Here is a 20,268-nt window from a genome sequence, read left to right on the forward strand (position 1 = left end):
AACGTACCTTGTCCCACAAGGATGTTGGTTCCATCCATCTCGAGTTGGCATACTAGACAAGCCTCTCAAGCCTAAGGGCCCCCAACACTTCCTTGCCCACGAGTATGGAAGGAGTAAGTTCGCTCCATCTCTCAATGCACCTTGGAGGTTAACCTCCTTGTTCAAGCCCAAGGGCATTCAACACACCCTAGCCCAGAAGAACGACTAAAATCATCTCAAGGTGGCATACTTTATGAGACTTCAAGCCCAAGGGCACTCAACAGCCCCTCGCCCACTCACATAAGTTGTAACATTCATTTTGGGGTGACATGCCTAGGTCTTATAAACTTGAGAGTCTAACCACCCTTCATATTTGCAAGATATTACTATATATTCAAAATAGATCGCTTTAAAAAACCAAGTATAATAACTGTTAATATATCTCTTTTAATCTTAATAAAGATTTCTTGAGCAATTTACATAGATAGATAGAGAGAGGGAGATTGTTGGTTGTTTAATTTCTCTTTATTGTTATTCCTTGAAGGAATGATGAGTGGATGCTTAAGTGATACTTGAAATGATAGATGATTTTAATGATTTGATAATAGAATGTTTGACATTTGAATAGTCACTGTTTGAATGATTGATATTAGACTAATAGAATTGATGGAAGAATTGATTGTTGGTTTGTTTGTTTGATTCCTTTGTTTCCAATTGATGATAAATGGATGGTTCTATGATTTCCTTTGATTTGACGAGTTAGTGTATGGATGAATGATGATTGATAAGTGATTCTTGAATGCTTGGAATTATTTCTCCTTTACAATTGATTGGTGAAAGAGCCACCACTTGTCATTGTTGCCTTTGAGAATAATAGAATATTCATCAAACAGATCTCCCTTGAATATCCTTAAATGAAACATTCTCCCGTTTATATCTTCTAACGTGAGGAAAAGTTGTACATATTCATCATGTCTGCCCTTTGCAAGGGTTGTAACTTTTCACTATTGCCGCCCTTTGGAAGAGTAAAACTCCTCATACTTTGGCCCTTTGAAAGAGTTCCAAATGTTCACAACTACCACCCTTTGAAAGAATACAACCCTTCATCATCTCTGACCTTTGAAAGAGTGATTTCCTTATTTTCTTCCCATTCTTTTCTTCTTGCATTGATACTTCCTCCATATCCCCTTTCAACTTCTCCCTTTTATATCTCATGGTTAAGCGAGTCACAACACTTCATTTCCTGCTTCTTGACCATTCATTGAAGCTAATTAAAATTTAGTTACATTACATTTTATTTTATTTTTTATATTTTAATTTTATCATTACTATTTACTAGTATATCCTATTTCAATGAGAAATATTACATTTGAATATTGAAAGCAGAAATTCTTGTTTTGAATTTCTATTGCTGCTTTTCAGCTGTCACTGTCTTGATTTTGAAGTCATGAAGGGTTAAAATTGTAAAAATTTTAGTGTCCATGTCTGTGTGCACTGCCCCATTGTCTCAAAACAATGGCCCCAGACTGCTGTCCCCAAAACACATCCCCTGCCATCCTGCTATCCCCATCCCCAAAACACAATGGAAGATCCCCATCCCCAATATCTCTCTTGGAACCATCACTTGACAAACAATTTGATCAGTTCCCTAGTTCTGTGATTTTGATATCTCTCATTGGGAGAATAAACTTATTTAATTATTACTCTTCATAGCCTGTTTTTTAATATTAAAAGTTCCAACACAAACTTCATTTATTCAGAAGTCTGTGAAAGGACATCATTCCTTGCATTCTCCAGAATTCCCAGGGAAGCCCACTTAGTTCAGGCCACTGTACGATGGATATTGCCATGTCTAACGTTGCCCTCTTCATGGGGATTGATAAAGGTGCTGTTACTTGTTCTTCTTTGATAAACGTACAGATTTTTTTGACTTCCATCGCTCTTAACTCCACCTTGTTAGCAATGGGTCCTCCTCTCACATAAAATTAGTTTTTGACTTCCATTGCTCTTAACTCCACCTTGTTAATCATCATATAGAGCATTCATTTTCTCTAACATGCTTCAGATCTAAGCATTTTGGTACTCCCAAAGTTAAGATGATTTTGCTTTTTTTTTGCTTCTAGCTTCCAGCCTTCAGTTTCTTTTAGATGAACTAAGTTCATTTCTGACTCCTCATCATTATCGTAACTGGCTCTGGTTTTGAGTCCCATTGACCTACTTTAGTCATATGTGGACCTAATATTATTTCTTTTTGTAAATGATAATTTGTTCCTTGTCTGTTTGCTTCCTATACTTCCAATTCATGTGCAATAACTATTGATTTGCATTATATCCTTATATGAATGTTCTAATGTTGCTAAGGTCAGTATAAGTTGTATTGTTATTATGCGGACAATGCAGACGTTAACTTAACTATGTTGTTCACTCTTCATCATCCACGGTTCGACTCCATACCATTGCAGAGAATTCTACGAAACTCATTAACAAGTAATAGACAACAATGCCACTCTGATGGGATTTCCCACACAATTAATACGTAGCTCCTTTCAAAATGCCATGCATGTAATAAAATGAGGTAGAAACACAAATAATGGATAGGTGATTGTGAAATTACGGGTAACAGTACATAGAAGAAAATTTCTAGTACAAAGATTCCACCAAACTTCCTCTATACCATGTTTAGCTACACTTCGTAGCCTGAGGCCCTTTCACCCACTCTTAACTGATCATAATTTCTACATCCAATTGATCTGGTTCAATTATTCATGGACATAAACATAATTTATTCTTTCTTAATATATTATTTCCTTAATAATGATGATTTATGTGGAATTCATTACGTGAATGGTAGCACAAGGGCAATAAAAAAATTTACAAGATTACGATTGCACACACTCGACAAAAATTCCAGTAACATGGCAACTTAGGAGTTCATAATAGAATATTTCAAAAAAAATCATCATTTTATAACAAAAAGTTATTATCTTAAAGGTGTGAGTTAATGGGCTGTCTTTCTACATTGTAGAACAATCTCAATTTATACAATTAGATGAGTATAGTACACGTTCAAAAGTTAAAGGTTAAAAAATTTACAAAAAAGGATTGTAATTTATGTTATATATTATTCAAGTGTAAGATTTCATGCAACTTTTCCAATATTTGGTAATGAATTGACATCAATATCCAACCAGTAGCTTCATGCAAGATACTGAAGAGGGTTCAGCAGACCTGTGCCATAAATTCTTGTTGATGTTTGGCATAAGACAGTACTTCTTCAGACTTCAAACCAGCACTGCAGCAACACAAGCAACAATTATGCAGAAAATTAGCTTATAGGATCTTGTCATTAGGAAAACAAATATCTGTGTTATTTCAAATATATAACCTCTTTGCAAATGATTTAGGCATACTAGCCTGTTATTATTAAATCCATCCAGAACTAACAGTTTGTTTTAGTCAATTCTGTCTCCAATCTTTTGTGAAACACGATTATTACTGCCTCTGTCATTAAATTTTAAAATCGGTCAACTTACAAGCTTTGACCTGTTGATTCTTTAGAAGCTCCAAAATAACTAACATAAACTGATGCATTCTTCACCTGCCTGCAAGTAGCATTTATAACTTTATTTTAAAGTCAAAATTAATTGTAAACAATAAAAATGTAACCCTTGTACCTAGGTACCTACCTGCGAAAACTTTCAGGAACTTCTTCCCTTTTGACAACCTGATATCAACAAGCATGACATTTGAAAGATGAATAGACTTCCTATGAAATTCCATATTAATCCATCAAATTTAAATAAGATTGAGTCCAAGTAAAAAGTAACATGCATACTTGTGCAGGCCACCAGTACTTCCCTCCACGCTTTCCCCAAACAACAATCCTGGGAGGGAAAGACTCCGTCAATAATTCTTCATCCGTAGGCCGCAAGATTTCAGAGCTTGCTGTTGCCCAACCTTTTGCACCTCCATCTTTCCTCTTACTACGATTCTTTTTCAATTTTGCTAAGGATGAAGACTTTCTTGGTGGTGTGTCAGTTGTCTTGTTCTCATGCATATCCATTCCACCTATTTGCTCCACATTCCACAAAATTAAAAAATTAAAATGAAAAAGCGGAAAACAAAGTCCAAAATAAATTACTGTAAAAACAAGTACCTGACAGAACACACATCAGAAATGAAGGTTTCAGTATCTATTATCTAATATTATAATATGTAGACTATGCAGGGTATCGTACTAGCATTACAGAATTGTAAATAGCAAGCAGTGGAAGAAAACAAATGGATAATGTCCGTGAACAATAAATTTAGGTCAAAGGTTTCAAAAGTGCATTCAGTGAACATAGGAAGTCCATCACAAAAGATCTAAAAAGAGGCACCAACCCAAATGCTAGAATTACAGTGTGAGATTCTGACTAAACAATGGATGTATTTAAATAGCAACTTTGCCGGTTGCTTCTAAGAGCTCATAAATGATGATGACAATGAATACCCAAAGCATCAGCTCCTTTTTGCTTGAAAATGGGCTACTATAAATGATATAATTTTTTCTCTTTCGCTGTAGGCTCTCGATCAGGAAATGCAACTGAAGGGTCTACTTGATCAACCACCTCCTATTAATTGAAACCGGAAGCCAAAGCTTACACGCCCTTAAGTAAATGAGGGGGGAGTCTATAGATAGTCGGGCATGGGGCCCCTACTACTCTATGGCCAGAATTCAACTATCTATTGTAAGAGAGATTGAAACAGAATTACCCTGCTATTTCTTCTCACTGAGTTTGGTAAAATATCGATGACAAAAGCAATGGACTACCAATATAGTAGACCACAGACCACAGAATAAAGCCATTAGCTACCAAAAGAATTGGTTACAAGCAAATAAGATATCGGCTCTAATACCGCTTGTCATACAGATACCTGTAATGTATGAACATTAAATAATATACAGAGTTGTACAATCACAACACATTAAGTAGAAGTTAGAACTACACTGCAATTTCTTCTCAATGAGTTTGGTAAAATATTGATGACAAAAGCAATGGACCAAGAATACAGTTGCCCAAAGGCCACAGAAAAAAAACATTAGCTACCGAAAGAAATGGTTACAAGCAAATAAGAGATCAGCTCTAATACCACTTGTCATACAGATAACTGTAATGTATGAACATTAAATAATATTCAAAGTTGTACAGTAGCAACACATTGAATAGATAATAGAGACGCCTACCATGCTCTACGGAGGAGTCAGGCAGACCAGGTAGCAGCAGAGAGGGCTCGGGAAGAAACAGCTACCCGATTAGCGGCAGTAGAAGCAAGGTTGGCTACACAGCAATCAGCTTGGGAGTCCGAACAGGCAGCACTCATTGCCCAGTTGGAGGCAGTTAAACAGGAAACGGACTCAGAGAAGACAACATTCTTATCTCAGCTCGAAGAAGCAAAGCAAGCAAACAGTCACCTACAGAAGGAGTAGGAAGCAAAATAGCTGGAGCTCGGGAATATAGCAGAGATGATGAAGAAAGCTTTAGAGATTCAGATGCAGGCTGAGGCAGATCTGAAGACAAGGACCCAACAGGTGCACGAGCTACAAGCACAGTTGCACCCTCCTGCCTAGTCAGGTTTAATGTACTTAGTGGTCTCCATTTTGTCGTTCGGAGATGACTCTTCTTTTTGGGGGGATGATGTTATTGGCAACAGTACAACAAAGTCGACAAGATTAGTTAGTACCCGAAAGGTTGGGCAATGGTTGAATCGCCCCTTTGAAATATACATGTATATCATCCTATTGGACTATGGATTATCATTATGGTTGTAATCATTACTGTATGGTCTTCTTATATGAATACTAACTGATGTTGTGTCCATTTTACTCTATTAATGCAATAAATCTCCGTTTACTCTGTGTGGTAAACAGGATGCATTGACCAATCCTTGATGGCATGAAGAGTTATACTATTACAGATACATCTGAAGGATCACAACCCTTCCTATAAATGATATATATGAATCAGAATAACTAATAATCAGTGGCATATTATGTGATGACCTAGACTGGAATGTCAATCTGGATAAACTTTTGGGTAGGGATTTGAAAGTTCAGTTAAGAGGGTAAGGCAATTCTAGTTTCACAAGAGGGCAATTGTTTGGCAGCTGAGGGGGAGGATTGTTTGTGGAAGACTCACGATCATTTTTTGACAGATAGCAGCCTGCAAGGGAGTTTGCATCATCGTTTTTTCAGTGAGATGAAGGTGCATTTGTAGGTAGAGAAACATCAAAATGACCTGTTCCTCCCAAGTAATCACAAGATGAACATTTTATCTACAAAAACCACTGTAATGCTGCAAATGGTTCCGATTTTCACAACAATTGCTCTTTCTCTGCTCTCTGCAGCAGGGAAATGCTGTTCAAGCGACCTCCAGATTGTGAAAATGATGGCAGATTTGGGTTCACACGCCCATTGGGGCAGCCAACAGGCTTGGAGTTGAAAACACTCTAATTCCAAATTCATATTAACTTCCTCATTCAGATCAAACCCATGGTGATTTGTAGATTTTTATTGAGAATATCCTTAATTTTTTGTCAGATACTCATTTGGTGCTTTCTCTCCCTGAGGTCTTTGTGGAAGCATCCTCTGAGATGTCTGCACAGCCCTTAGTGGGAAAACTTGTTAGGTCCTTAGTGAGTCCTCTCCAAGAGCATGTTTTCTGGATGGAAGGTGGTTACTTAGCTTGTTGTAGAGTTGCCTCTTCTTTCGGCCCTCCAGCATGTCTTTTTGTATTGTACTTCCAACCAATCAAAGACAGGAATTTTGTTTGGGATAAAAATCTGTGGTTCTTCGGAAGCAATCATTTGCTTTTTAGGCCTTGGCTTCCCCTCTTTAATCTGCCAAATGTTTCTCTTTCATAAGTTCCATTTCAGATTAGGTTCTATCACCTCTCCTTAATTTATAGCTCGAGCAAAGCAGTTCAACCAATAATGGAACAGATCAAAAACATTGTTCAGAATGACCTTGACCATGATGGTTCCTTGAGAAAGTTTGACAAGGTGTGTTTTGGTTGATTTTCTTGTCCAGTCACTTGTGCTATACAAATCCGATAGTCTTTAGTCTCTTGGATTCAGTGTGTGGATTTCAAGGGTTTACCCTTCTGATTTTTTTGGTGTAATGAGATTGGGCATCTGAAAGTGGAGCGTCCCTCTCATTGGCAAGGATTGTTCAAATTTGAAGATTGGGTTCTGAAGAATGATATGCCAGAGGAAGATTCCAATAGAGGAACCACATGTGCTTTTCACCTCCTCCAAGGCCCATCTAATGGTTTCTAAGGTTGGCCATGTGATTGCTCAGGGATCTGAGGTTCAGGATTTGATTCCAGATTTTTCTTTGCCTACTGTTCCAAATGATGAAGCTACAAGTAGAGAGATGGTTGAGTCTTTCCTAGGAGATGAAAAATTCCTCAAGATCTTCAACTGGCTCAAAAGGCTTTGTATTGTTGAGTGGCATAGCTCTTGATAATAATAAAGTTGTGAAGAAACACAAGAAAAGTTGGGATCGCAAGTCAAAAGTAGAAAAGGCTTCAACTGGAAGCAACTGGGGATGGCACCTACTGGAATATGCAGGACCTTCTCTCCAGAAAAAACAAGGAGATAGTGGCTACCACAGCCTAGGTTTGTCCCCACGGGGTGAATTATTCTCGTTCAATTTCATTTGGTGTGGTCTGTTTCCCCGTGTTTGATCAAATGAATCAAGTTGTCTTCTGAGATCTGTAGCCTAGCTTCCACAAATATGTTTAGTACCTTATTTGTTATTTTGTTTGTCTCATTTGGTGTCTTTGCATCTCTTGATATCTTGGGCAGGGAGTCTCCATAGATCCCAAATTAATCAATCAAACAATGAACCAATGGCATACTATGGATCATAAATTATAATTGAACATTGGAGTCTTATAAGTACCATATAATTTGAAATTTTAAGCAATTATATCAAATAAAGTACTCTTGAGGAAATGGTTTTGGTTCAGCAATTATTCTATTTTTGAAATTTTCTCAATAATACCTTCTGTTGAATGGTTAGCTCCCAACTACAGGACTTCAACATTAAATCCAAGGTAAACATACTAAAAGAGCAAGAAATATTAGATGAACTAGAGGCACATCCAAGGTTTTTGAATGGAACAGGCAGATTAGGCGAGAATATTATACAGTGAATATAGTAATCCTCCCTCACAAACAAATAGCATCCAATTGAGAGTAGCACAGCACTTTCTACCTGACAGAATAAGTAGTAAAAGATAAAAATAAAAACCAGATCATTACCTAACACAGTATAATTTCATTTTGGAATGGTAACACTATTAATATCTAATCAGAAAAAGGCTCATGTTACAACCTCAATGAAAAATACAAAATGAAGAATCGCACCCTGTAATCTAAACACGATCCAATCATATATTCAAAAGTATTTACAAATTTCAGATAAGACAAAAAACAGAAAGATTGCAATTCTTGTTCTCTTTTGTTGAATGTACTATAAACACCCCTTTACAACGAATCTATCTCTGGCACAATTTTTTCACCATTAGAGAAACTAAACAAGCAATAAAGTTTACTAGCCCACTAGCTTCACTATAATCCAAGAACTTATTGGAGAGATTAAGTTTGCTCATTTTTGTCTATTTACAAGGTAATTATGATGGATAAAGGAAGCAACCACTGCTCACCTCTAGAGCAAAACACTGCCTTCCAATTGCAACCATCTCCAAGGTTTAAAACTTCTTTCTCTTTGGTGGCATTCTTTCTGCAATTGTTTAAATTTTAAGCTGTATAAGTATAAAGACAATGGAAAAAACTAGCCATCAAAATCCAAATACATTAATAAAATAAATATTTCAGTGTATCCATCTGCTTCGGAAAACCTTATCGTCCCATTTTATAGCACAAAAAATGATGACAAATAAGAGAAACAAAATTCATTTCTTCCTTGTAGACACTTGAATTCTATCCTTTTAAGCATTCTTCCACCAACAAAAAGACACAATATACATTTATTTCATTCATTATTACAATGCATCTTTTCAAATGGATTCATTTTTTCCAGGCTCACTAACTGCTTTTTGGTCAGCAGTTTCTTCCCGTTTTTATATTATATGCATATCACCTTTCCACACACATTTCAGATGCCAAAATGGATAAACCTTGGGAAAGGGAGAAATAAGAAAGCTACATATTATAGATAACCATTCAACATAAGGCAATCAAATAAGGCAAATGAAGATCAAAGCTAGAATTTAAAAATAATATTATCAGAATGAAGGGTAGAAAGAGGACTGGCCTCCTCATCAATCTCCATGAAAGGGCCAGTACAAGATCAGGTGATGTTTATGGAAAATACCCTGGACCAAGTGGCCAGTGATGGGAATCCTACCAGGGTAAAAGGAATGTCACCTGGAAGCTTTATTTTAAGTCCATGGAAGACGATCTGACAACCTCTACTAAAAGTGGCAGTACCTAGCAGTTTCTCTAGGAAAATTTGCAAGAGCACTGCAATTTGGTGCTCACCAAAGAATGAGATAGTATTCCATTTTGATTAGTTAGTTTATTAAGTAACAATGAAATGCAAAGGTTATAACCCATAAAACCTTTTGAGTAATTTGAAAAATCATCGGGGTAAAATGAAAATCTGGGGTTTAGATCTATTCATCTATTGAGTTGAGATCTCGACAAGATAATTCCTATGGATCGTCTATACTAGGTGTTCTCTAAGTGATTTATATCATATCACAAATAGGATAAAAGATCGTTCAAAAGGCCTATAGCAATTTATTTCGCATAAGAATGAGCCAACTTGAAATTTGAGCATTAATCACTATGAAAAAAAAATTCTTGTTATTGAAGGAAATCATGGATTATTCTGAATCCTCTTCCTTCATGCAAAGAACTGAAATTTCTATCAAATATTTTTTCTTTTTCTTTTTTTAACAAACCATGTACTTTGCTCAAAAAGGTATTTTATTTGAGTGTTCTTGTTTAAGCTGTATGAAAAGAAATTTTCATATACAGTTTTCAGAGGGTGGACTTGAGTTTACCTATCTCAATAAAGTATATGATTGGTTCGAAGAGCGTCTTGAGATTCAGGCAATTGCAGATGATATCACTAGTAAATATGTTCCTCCTCATGTGAAGAAAAACATATGATTTTGATGGATATCAATGTCTACTTTACATAAGTATTTATGGAAAATTTTCATTTGCAAAAGTGGTCTGAAAAGGAAAACTTCACAAAACATGTAATATAAGAACTCAAATTCTAACATAAGCCTTAGAATATATAATGGCAGAGGACAGTAAAGTGGATAGGACTGGAGGTGGATAAAAGATGTAAAGTTGGTGTAAGTTTGTAGTACAAGGTCCTAGAATCACAAATTATGAGAATTTCCGTTACATCTCTGTAGGACTTTTTTTACTCTTGAGATTAACAATTTTAATCTAGTATTGAAGATGGAGCCTTTTACATTGTATCTCTTTTTAACTGAGAACCAATTGTGATGTTATCAGAATTACCCTGATATAGTGCCAGTGGTGGAAACTCTTTCAGAAGATCCTAAAGAAGACCGGAAGCTAGGATGAAATAATTTGCTACAAAACAATCAAAAAGACTCCACATCTATTTGTTTGATTCAAATAAAAACCAGCAATCTTGAGCTAATGATTGGACCAAGAAACCCAGAATATGATAGGATATGGTGAAAGATTTCACACCTGCTCCAGCAACTGAAGGTTCTAAATAAATTGACGCAAACAGTTTGCCCTTCTACCCAGGAAATTTAGAGTAAGCTTCAGGGAATTCGTTCGATACATTACTTTATCTTGTGCACTATCTTTTCCTATTCTTTCATTTAGAAACTTTCCTAAATTTCAGATTAGTTGGAATATTTCATCAGCAATTTGTTAAGGAATATAGATCTGAGGTAGGGTTTTATTTTTCAGTTCTTATAACTGATTCACTGTGAATGTCAATGCTTGCAAAATCTTCTCTCAAGAAATAGTTGCAGAGATATATACTATGCTATTAGGATCTTAATGTTTTCCTTAATTCTGAATCTTCAAGCAATCAATTAACTTCTATTATATGTGACAGGTGGATAAATACTTGCAGATCGAAGGTAATAATATGAGTTGATGTAATATGTTTCCATCAATCTGCACTTTCAATATATGTATAGTGTTGTATGGTCATGTCCGATTGTATAGACATGACTCTATGTACCCTTTGGGCCTGTAGGGTCATGTCTATACAATGGATGACCTTTAAAAAATAACAATCAACACTAATAATGTTTAACAATCATCATAACAACTGATGGATCATCATCATAGCAACTGACTCTGATTGGCATTCTCAGAGTACATACTTGCGACCACAACCAGTGATCTCAGATTACTTTCACTTGTGGTTGATGATAACAGTTCGAACCCTAAGGATCGTGTGACTGTGTATCCTTAGTCGCCCAATCCTATCAGTTTGCAATCTAAAGCATATAATGATTTTTAGCAAAACAATATTGATTTAATTAGATTGAACCAATATGACAATCAAACAGAACAATGTATGACTCTCTGTGTGTGCGTGTATACATACATACATGCATGCATCCATATGTTAGTCTGTGAAACACATCTTGAGTCATAAACAGATAATAGATATCCGACTGATGCTAGAATTTCAACACAAATCAGGCTCGATTTTATGCAGTTAATGCTGATGTTTGTAGCTGCAGGAGATATCCTGATTACCTGTTTGGTGCTCTTTCCTATACTCACGTTTGGAAATATGAAGAGACGTGTTTGAGGGTATGAAGAGACATGCGAAGAGACGTATTTGGAAATATAAACAGACACACATTTGGAAAATGAAGAGACCTTATGTTATGATATGAAGAGTCTCACAATTCAAGATATAGATCATTGTTTTGTGTGATGAATTGTGTACACAGTTAGAAGCATTGTACTCAGACCTCTATTAATAGAAGAGATATTTTTTGGGTGTGGTTGGGTTTTTCCCCTCAAGTTGGAGGGTTTTCCCAAAATAAATTGTTGTCTCTCTGCGTTGTAGTGCTCTTTATCTTGTCTATTGCTTTTTACCTTTATTTCTGGGCAAAACATTGACATGGTATCAGAGCAGGTTGGATATCAGCAAATAAGGGAGTTTCTCTCATTTATTAGTTCAAGTATCTATTGCAAATTGTAATGAGTATTTCTGTACGCAATCTGTATTTATTGTTTATCATGATGAGTATTGTTTTGTGTTATAATCGTCTGGGTAGAATAATGCCATCTACGAATGAGTGGAGTTCCATTTTGCTCAGGAATGTTTGATCAATCTCTACCCAATTTCTTTTGTTCTAATATTTTAGCCAATTTCACCAGTCTCAAAAATTGTAGCTTTGAGAATCAGGTGCAATTCAATCCAGTTACCGTACAGCTCAAAAGAGAGAAAAAGACGGGTAGACGAAGGTTTAAGAAAAGAGAAGTGGCCCTGATCTTCACAAACTTAGTCACATTCTATGTAACAAAGGAGTAAATTGAAAGTCTTCACTGAGGAAGAATGGGATCAATTTGGAGACAATACTGCATATGGACTAATGCAATTTGATTCAAGAGAGTGGCAATCTCTTTATCCATGGAGGAATCACCAGATTCTAAATGTCTTTCATCAAATCAAGTGCTAGCAAGAAGACCTGCTGCTCGAACCACTCAACCCTCATTCTAAGTTGTGTCGTTGTTGCCAGCATTTTTGTGACCTATATTCTTCACTTCATAGCAGAGGTCTTAAAGGGGTAAGAGCACCCTCTGGAACCATCACTGGCCATTGTAATATTACTTGGTGTTGAAGCGTTATTTGGTTATTGGAAGCAATTTGTAACTCTCAAGCCTTGTTGTCAGAAGACAAAAAGATAGGGTATACGTTAGAGTCTCTATTTTGGTCACAACATATTTCGTCTTCATGGGTTAGTTGGATGATCTCTTCCTCTTGTATTTTGTGCCTTTGAGTTTCCCGTACTTGTTGGCAGAGATCGTGTGGTGATCGTCCATCATTATTTTCAGAATTTATTGAATCTTGCTAAACATCAGGAGTATTATGCCAATTGAATGGCTTTTACGACAAAGTGTAATGTGTAACGGCAAGAGGTTTTGTCATCGACTCTTGATGTGGAGTTGACTTGTGCCTTGAGTTTCAGACAAGTGCATATGGCAGCATTGTGAGTGCTTCGATGTAGAGGGAGATGATGCTCAGGGTTTCCTTGGTCAAAACTAGAGTTGTCAAGGAAGACTCTTTGCTTTGTAATCCTCAAGCAGACTGGCCCAAATTTCAAGTATCCCCTGGAGGGCATTATTCTTTTACTACAATAAGGAGATAAGTATTTTTTATTATACCTTCGAATATTGATTATGAATTTTATGTAGTTAATTTGTACAAAAATATTATACCGTTGTATATTACTAATCTCTCTAAAATGCTTCTAGGATGGATTGAGAAGCACAAGGATGACAGGAGATTGCATTCAGAGGGAGTTAAATTTTGCAAATTGAAGATGTGAGTTAAAAGCTTTAGGATCAACAAGCTCATGAAGCAGTGTGACTTCAAAAGCTCCTAGTTAGTCATTAGAGACAGTTAAACACTAGAACTCCTGGTCACGTTTCTTCAAGTCTATGTCTGGGAGGCAGGCCTTCCATCCACTTACACATTAAAACATTAAACTAATCACTTTGTTCTTGATGTCAAAGTTATGATTGAATAATTCCAAATGACTTGAGAGTCACTGTAAATGTCAACTGCCCAGCACTGACAATTATTCAGATTATACACAGGCAATATGTTCTAGTAGATGATGAGAATGAAACTGGAATCCATGGTCAAAAGTTAATATATCACATGTATATTTGTAAATGTACTTTTGAAACAACCGTAATTGCAAATGTACTGCAAGTATAAAATCTGATATTCAATTCCCAAACATTTATGACTTGGGCTCAAGTTGAAAATGGTGGGGCTATCACAGGAACTTAACAGAAGAATTTTCAGCTGCTTCAGAAACAAGAAAACATTACAAAACCAATGGGGAAAAAATTCAACTCTAGCCCATTGCTTCAATTGGCAGAATAACAACCACTCAAGTGTAATTGGCTTGCAAGACTTCGAGCTCCTAGTGTCAATTAAAGAGCACAGTAAAGTTAGGAAAAAAAATCAAGTCCAATACTCATGTGTTAAAGCTAAAAATTTATAAGTTTTCCCTAAGTTGCCAGATCGAAAACAGGAACAGGTGCGAGGGTACAACACACCAGTATGGCGGAAATTTTTCTGGTGTAGGGAGTTGAGTACATTTTCAGTACACACACAAGCACATATATTATATGTATGTATGTATGATATATGTGTGTGTGTGTCTGTATGTATAGATAGGCAGCTAATTTATAAAATTAAGTTTAGAATGTCATATTCCAAAATATATGCTAAACAAAACCATTACAAATTTCAAATTTCGAAACATTTCATTCTAGTCTAAATTCGGGTTTCAATATCAAAAAGATCAAGCTAGAATGTCATATGCCAATACATATGCTAAACAAAACCATTACAAATTTGAAATTTTGAAACATATTATTCTAGTTTAAAATCAAGTTCCAATATAAAGATCAAGCTAGAAACTTATGATTAATTCAGAGTTCGCTAATCAGCAGTGTAGGTCTTAAGAATATCGACAAGATCAAAATAATCACTAAACATTTCAGTATATAAAAAGTTAAAACACAAACCCCAGATGTGTACACACAGGAGATTTGTTTCAGAATCTGATTCCAGTAAGTTTTGTACCTGGAATTGCCAGAAATGTCCCATGATTCAGCAAATAGAGATTTACCAATAAAAACCTAACTTTTTAGTCTCTCAACAAAAAGAGGTAGCACGTCAATTTTAGCTTTGAAATGAAAAACCAGCTCTAGCTCAAATTGCAACAATTGGCCTAACACCACAGAAAATTGAAGAATCGGGATTTTAGCTCCTTCAGTATCAAGAAAACATACCAGAAAATCAATAAGGGTAGAAATTTCAAAATCCTGCCCACTACTTGAATTGAAAATTCAAAACACATATCTACTTCAATGGTCTTTCCAGACTACTAGTGCTTCTAATACCAATCAAAGACTGTTGAATAGCTAGAAAATGCGCATTTAAAAGCCAACCGCAATGTGTTATGTGTTGAATTTTAATTTATCTAATTTATATATATAACAGGTCAATAAACCAGTATTTTTCTGTGTTTGTATCCCAAAAGAAACATCACAAATTTAACATTAACATGAAAACTAGCTAGGACTCAAGTTGCAAGACCCAGTATTATTGACACAGCATAGTATCAAATTGAAGAATGAGAATTTTAAAATTTTAGCTACTTTGAAAACAAGAAAACATTATTGACAATAGTCAAGAGTAGAAAAAATCAAATCCTGCCACTACTTCAATTGACAAAACAACTACCCAAATGTAAATGCCTTTGCAAAGTTCTATATCTCCTAGTTGCAATCAATCAGATGCCAATGTAAAAGACATGAGAAATTAAGTATATCTTATCAATAAACCATTAGTTTGTGGGTCTCTAACTCCTGGCTTCTAAATTCCAAATTTAACCTAAACATGAAAGTTAGCTCAGACTTGAGTCACATGAGGCAGGATCTTTTTCATTGTTCGGCACAAACATCAAATTGAATAACCAAACTTTAACTTCTTCTAAGACGAGAAAATATCATAAAGAACCACAAAAAGTAAAGTTTGACTTGTGCCACAACTTCAATTGAAAAACACTAACTTAAGTTCAATTGCCTTTCCAAACCTGTTGACATTCTGGCGTCCCTGAAAGCATAAAAGGCCATATTAGTGTAAATCTGTTGACCACTGTTTGTTCAACTTCAATATTATAAATATATAAATTTTCAAGTAAGTCCCAAGAACTAGATCTCAAATTTCAATTTAACTGTTAAAATGGAGATCGGCTTGTGTTCAACTCGGAAGCTGCAAGACAAATAATTGCAGAACTGATAATTTAGCTTCTACAAAGATGACAAAGCATAAGCTAAAATAATCATCTCATACCAAATATTTCAATTAACAAAACAACTTCTACAATTGTTTTTCCGGACTTCTAGAGTTCATAGCACACCACAGGGGTCCTTGTAATTTCAAGTATTGTTGTACAATCAATGAAAATTGTACTTCTGGCAAAAAACTGTAGTAGTTTCAAATTAAGATCACTGCAGAATAGAAATAAATAGAAGATTCTTAGTGACCATGAGGCCAACGATAGATTATGATTATGGGCATTAGGCCCTATCTTTTTAGCTTTCCGAATTGCTGATCTTCTTATATTTAGTTTGATAATGAGCCTCCCATGTTTTCTCAATCGTCTTAAGACTCTTTGCACAAATCCTATAACAAAGCTGCTGCTAAAGTACTTGAGTAATTGACCCAGATGTCATTGTAAGATTTGAACTTCAAAAACAAGGTATTTTCCAGATTCAACTGCCTCAACTGTGCAAAGACAAACTCTCTCCTACCATTCTTGTTTTGGCCTCTTCCATCCACTCATTTCACATTACACATGATGTATGTGAGTTTTTAACTGAGCTATGAGAATCTTTCCGCTCCAAGGAATATTTGCCCCTACTACATACACATTTTGTTGGAGTTTCAATCGTATGTCATTGCTATTCCAATCCAACATCATTGTAGTTTCAATCATGCACCATTGCAGTTTCAATTTAGCATGAGAGTACATAATTTCGATCAAAGTAACGTCAAATGTATTTTCAATCAAGTACCGTTGTAACCAATTCCAAAATTTCAATCAAGTAACGTTGTATGTATTTTTCAATCACGTACCGTTGTATGTAGTCCTAATGAAGCATGTTTGAAACACACATTCTAAGGGTAAAAACGTGAGGGTTTCACAGTAGCTTCACTTTACATTATAATTATCTTCAGCGAGCTAGGAAGAGCATCCATAGTAGAATTCAAATCCTCAAACTCATCAATTTAACCGAAGTTCATCCATGCGAACAGTTTCCCCAATTCCCGAAAGCTCACTATCAGAAACTCCTGACGAAGGACGCCGAACCAAAAAAAACCAAAAACGTACAGAAACGTGCATACACAACGTAAAACATCAAATGACTACATTTTTGCATATTGCGTACCGGTTTTCAGAGCCTCGGCAATGGCGTCCGCAGATATCCTTCGATTCTTCACCAAATGCGGCGTTCGAAAGACCAAAACAGCAAACGCGACGATCTGACTCGCAGTCCGAGCAAAACGGCAAGTGATTTGCAGCCCTTTTTTGAAAATTTGAAAGCAGGCAAGTGAATTGTAGGGCAGAAAAAACCCTGGATCGGAATAATAACAAAAAGAAATATTGAAGAACAAAGAGAAGGGCTTCGAAATGTATAAAAATAAAGGGTTAAAAAAATTACGTACACGCTCGCGTACCGATGGGTACTGAATAAGAACGTGCGGGTGACGTGGCAAGCAGCCAGTGGCCGGACCCTGGTGATTGTACCATATTGAGCATGACACCTGGCGGGCATGGTCTGAGGGCTTTTGCGTAGTGCTTGTTTTGCGGGAAACATTGTTGCGTTCACACTGCCGCGAACGGGTTAGGAAATGTTATCAACCCGTTTCACATGAGCGGCGGCGGGTTTTTATCCAGAATTTGTCTGGACTGATTACAGCAAGTTGAGAAGGAGAGGGCTGTTTTTTATTTCCGGTTTCTATATATTTATTGCGAGCTTTTCGATTTTTATTTCCGGTTTCTATTTATTTATTGCGAGCTTTTTGCTTTTTCGAATTACTGCGGGGGTTTTCACTTCGTCGCAAAAATACTTGCAATCTGGTCTTATGAAGCTTAAATTTGACGGCCGGTCATTAATATTTTTAAACTTTCTTCTTTTTCTTTTTTTGGGTTCGTCGTTCTCCACGACATCTGTGAAATATTTCTGACACCTCATTTTAAGTCTAGTAAACATTTTTCTTTTTAAGCCGTCAAATTCACGCTGAAATCGAATTAAAATCTGCCTACACCAAAGCTAAACTTGACGGCTTGTTAGACAGTTTTTTTTTGGCATTGTCCTTCAGACGTTAAATATTGGCCAAACTAAATAGTAAATGAACGAGTCACGACCTCTTGAAAATAAAATTATTTCCGTGAAATTTTACTTTAAAATGTTTTCTGGTCAAAGTTCTGCCATATTTTTCACTATTAAATTAATCTTCTACACGTCGAATTTATTCTCGTGAATAAGCTATAATGTGAGAGCTTTTTTTGCTTCAACTCGAATTATGTGAATGAATTTGTTGAATAAATGTTTTCTTTAATCTTTATTGATGATGTAATGGTGTTTGCTTTCAAATGAAACCCATAATAGAATATTCCTTCTAATTGTGGGTGGAAGAAGGTATATCATGCATAAACATGGGAAATTATTATTATTATTTTGTGAGGGATTGATATGATTTCTCATTTATGGTTATATTGTTTAATTTTTACAATACAATTCTTGAAGTACTTAGTTTTTTAGTTTTTTATTTAATTTTTATGTATTAGTTCATTAAGCATTGTGTTTTAGTTATTTAGCTAATAGATGACTTATGATATAACAATAAATATTTATAATTCGTGATAGGTAAAATAATGATTTGAGATGAGTAGACACTTTTAAGTTGAATGTGTTTCAATGTTGTTAGGTCAATGAAGATCATAGTTGTTAGGATTGATTATAAGTTGATTGATTGGTTAATTTTAAGTTTGGTATTCAAATCCTTAAAGGCATAATTAAATTTGAGTTTGTATTTTGCATTTTTTTTTTTGTAAAAACCTATGAAAAACATGTGCACATGTCATGCTATCATTAATTTATATATGCTCGTGATAGTTAGCTTTAAAGTTTTTGGATTCCATTGTGTGAATTTACTTCTATCAAAATTACTAATATGGCCTCATTTTGCTCAAGTCGCGAATCAATTTTGTATTTTAGATCATATCCAAAAATTGCAACAAGTAACCAAGGAGTGAACTTTCATTGGAAGAATACAAAATAAGAAGGCATGGTAGAAATAGTATCATAGAATTACATATCACTCATGGCATAGTATGACAATCAAATTGTGGCAGTTTTATTATAGCCACCAATGTTTAAACCTTTGTTGGTTAATTGTGATCATAGGTATTATACCCTTGTTGATCCAATATGCTTATTAGCTTGAACCTTCATGTACTCCCTATTGACCATTCTCATGTCCTTGTACTCCCTAATGGTGTTTGTTCTTATGTCTTTGTGCTAAAGAACCATGTTGGGTTGATTTGCTCATAGGATATTTACCCCTTGTGGGTTCCTAAGCTTATGGAATTTCTCTATTTCTATTAATGTAATGTGTATACATCGGATTTTATTTTCTATTAGTTAATTTGATTCATTTAAAATGATTATGTATTTTAGAAATAGTGTTATGTTTAAATTGCAAATAAAAAGATGATGACCAAGTTATGATATTACTATGTTTTTCCTACCATGTACACATACTTCAAGTGTGACTTTGAGATCTAATCTACTGATGTGGGAATGAGTGTGGTTGAGTGTAAGTATGGATTAAAGGAAGAAACATGGTTGAGGAGAGGAGTCTAGCCATTTTATAAAGAATGGTCAAGATGGATACATATTGCACACACTACATAGTTGTTGGACTATTGGGCAAATATGTGCATTCGCATATTTGAGAGATGTGTTGTCATTGATGTCAGCATAATTCTTTGTTCAAACAGTGTTTTAGAAGTCATTCCAAGAATTTTCTATGGAAATAATGGATTGGTTTGACCATTGTTTTAGTAGTCATGAGATGTGGAGTTACATAGGTGTTATGTAGGCTATTGATTTCATAAAAGTATGAGTAAGTTATAATTGATTTATCAGAGGCTGGTATCTTGTTCATGGTAATGAGGATCACATATCATGTTTCTAGAATGATGGAATTGGAGTGTACATGAAGAAAAAAATTCTTAGCCAACCTAATGGTGTAGTGCATTATGATGGATCATGGTGTTATTTATGGAGTTGTTGTGTGTTCAAGGATGTTGTCTATTGATCATTTCTATATCTTGGTCAACATACAATGGATCACTTTGTAATTTGAGTTGAAATGAATAAATATTTTGTAAACTTAGGTATTTAGTAAGGTTGGCTTTGTTTATTTCTATA

General features: G+C 35.4%; 1 protein-coding gene across 2 annotated transcripts in view; it reads right to left on the bottom strand.

Annotated features, from left to right (window-relative positions):
- Positions 1-17,719, bottom strand: part of LOC149528034 (protein CHROMATIN REMODELING 4-like) — a 115,448-nt gene extending 97,729 nt beyond the window's left edge. Inside the window, exons 1-7 of one of the 2 annotated variants that reach the window (XM_089809281.1) lie at positions 17,495-17,719; positions 17,218-17,403; positions 8,691-8,767; positions 3,815-4,047; positions 3,666-3,703; positions 3,513-3,581; positions 3,208-3,271 (exon numbers count right to left, since the gene is read on the bottom strand). In XM_089809281.1, coding sequence (XP_089665407.1) covers positions 3,208-3,271; positions 3,513-3,581; positions 3,666-3,703; positions 3,815-4,047; positions 8,691-8,767; positions 17,218-17,403; positions 17,495-17,646 — 819 coding nt within the window. In that variant the 5' untranslated portion in view covers positions 17,647-17,719. Of the gene's footprint in view, positions 1-3,207; positions 3,272-3,512; positions 3,582-3,665; positions 3,704-3,814; positions 4,048-8,690; positions 8,768-14,784; positions 14,840-17,217; positions 17,404-17,494 lie in introns of those variants that run through there. The other variant, XM_089809282.1, reaches the window with a different exon arrangement.
- Positions 17,720-20,268: the final 2,549 nt, after the last annotated feature.

The sequence above is a fragment of the Cupressus sempervirens genome, chromosome 11, assembly GCF_028749045.1.
Source record: "Cupressus sempervirens isolate cs-2001-9-10 chromosome 11, ASM2874904v1, whole genome shotgun sequence".
Lineage (NCBI taxonomy): Eukaryota > Viridiplantae > Streptophyta > Pinopsida > Cupressales > Cupressaceae > Cupressus > Cupressus sempervirens.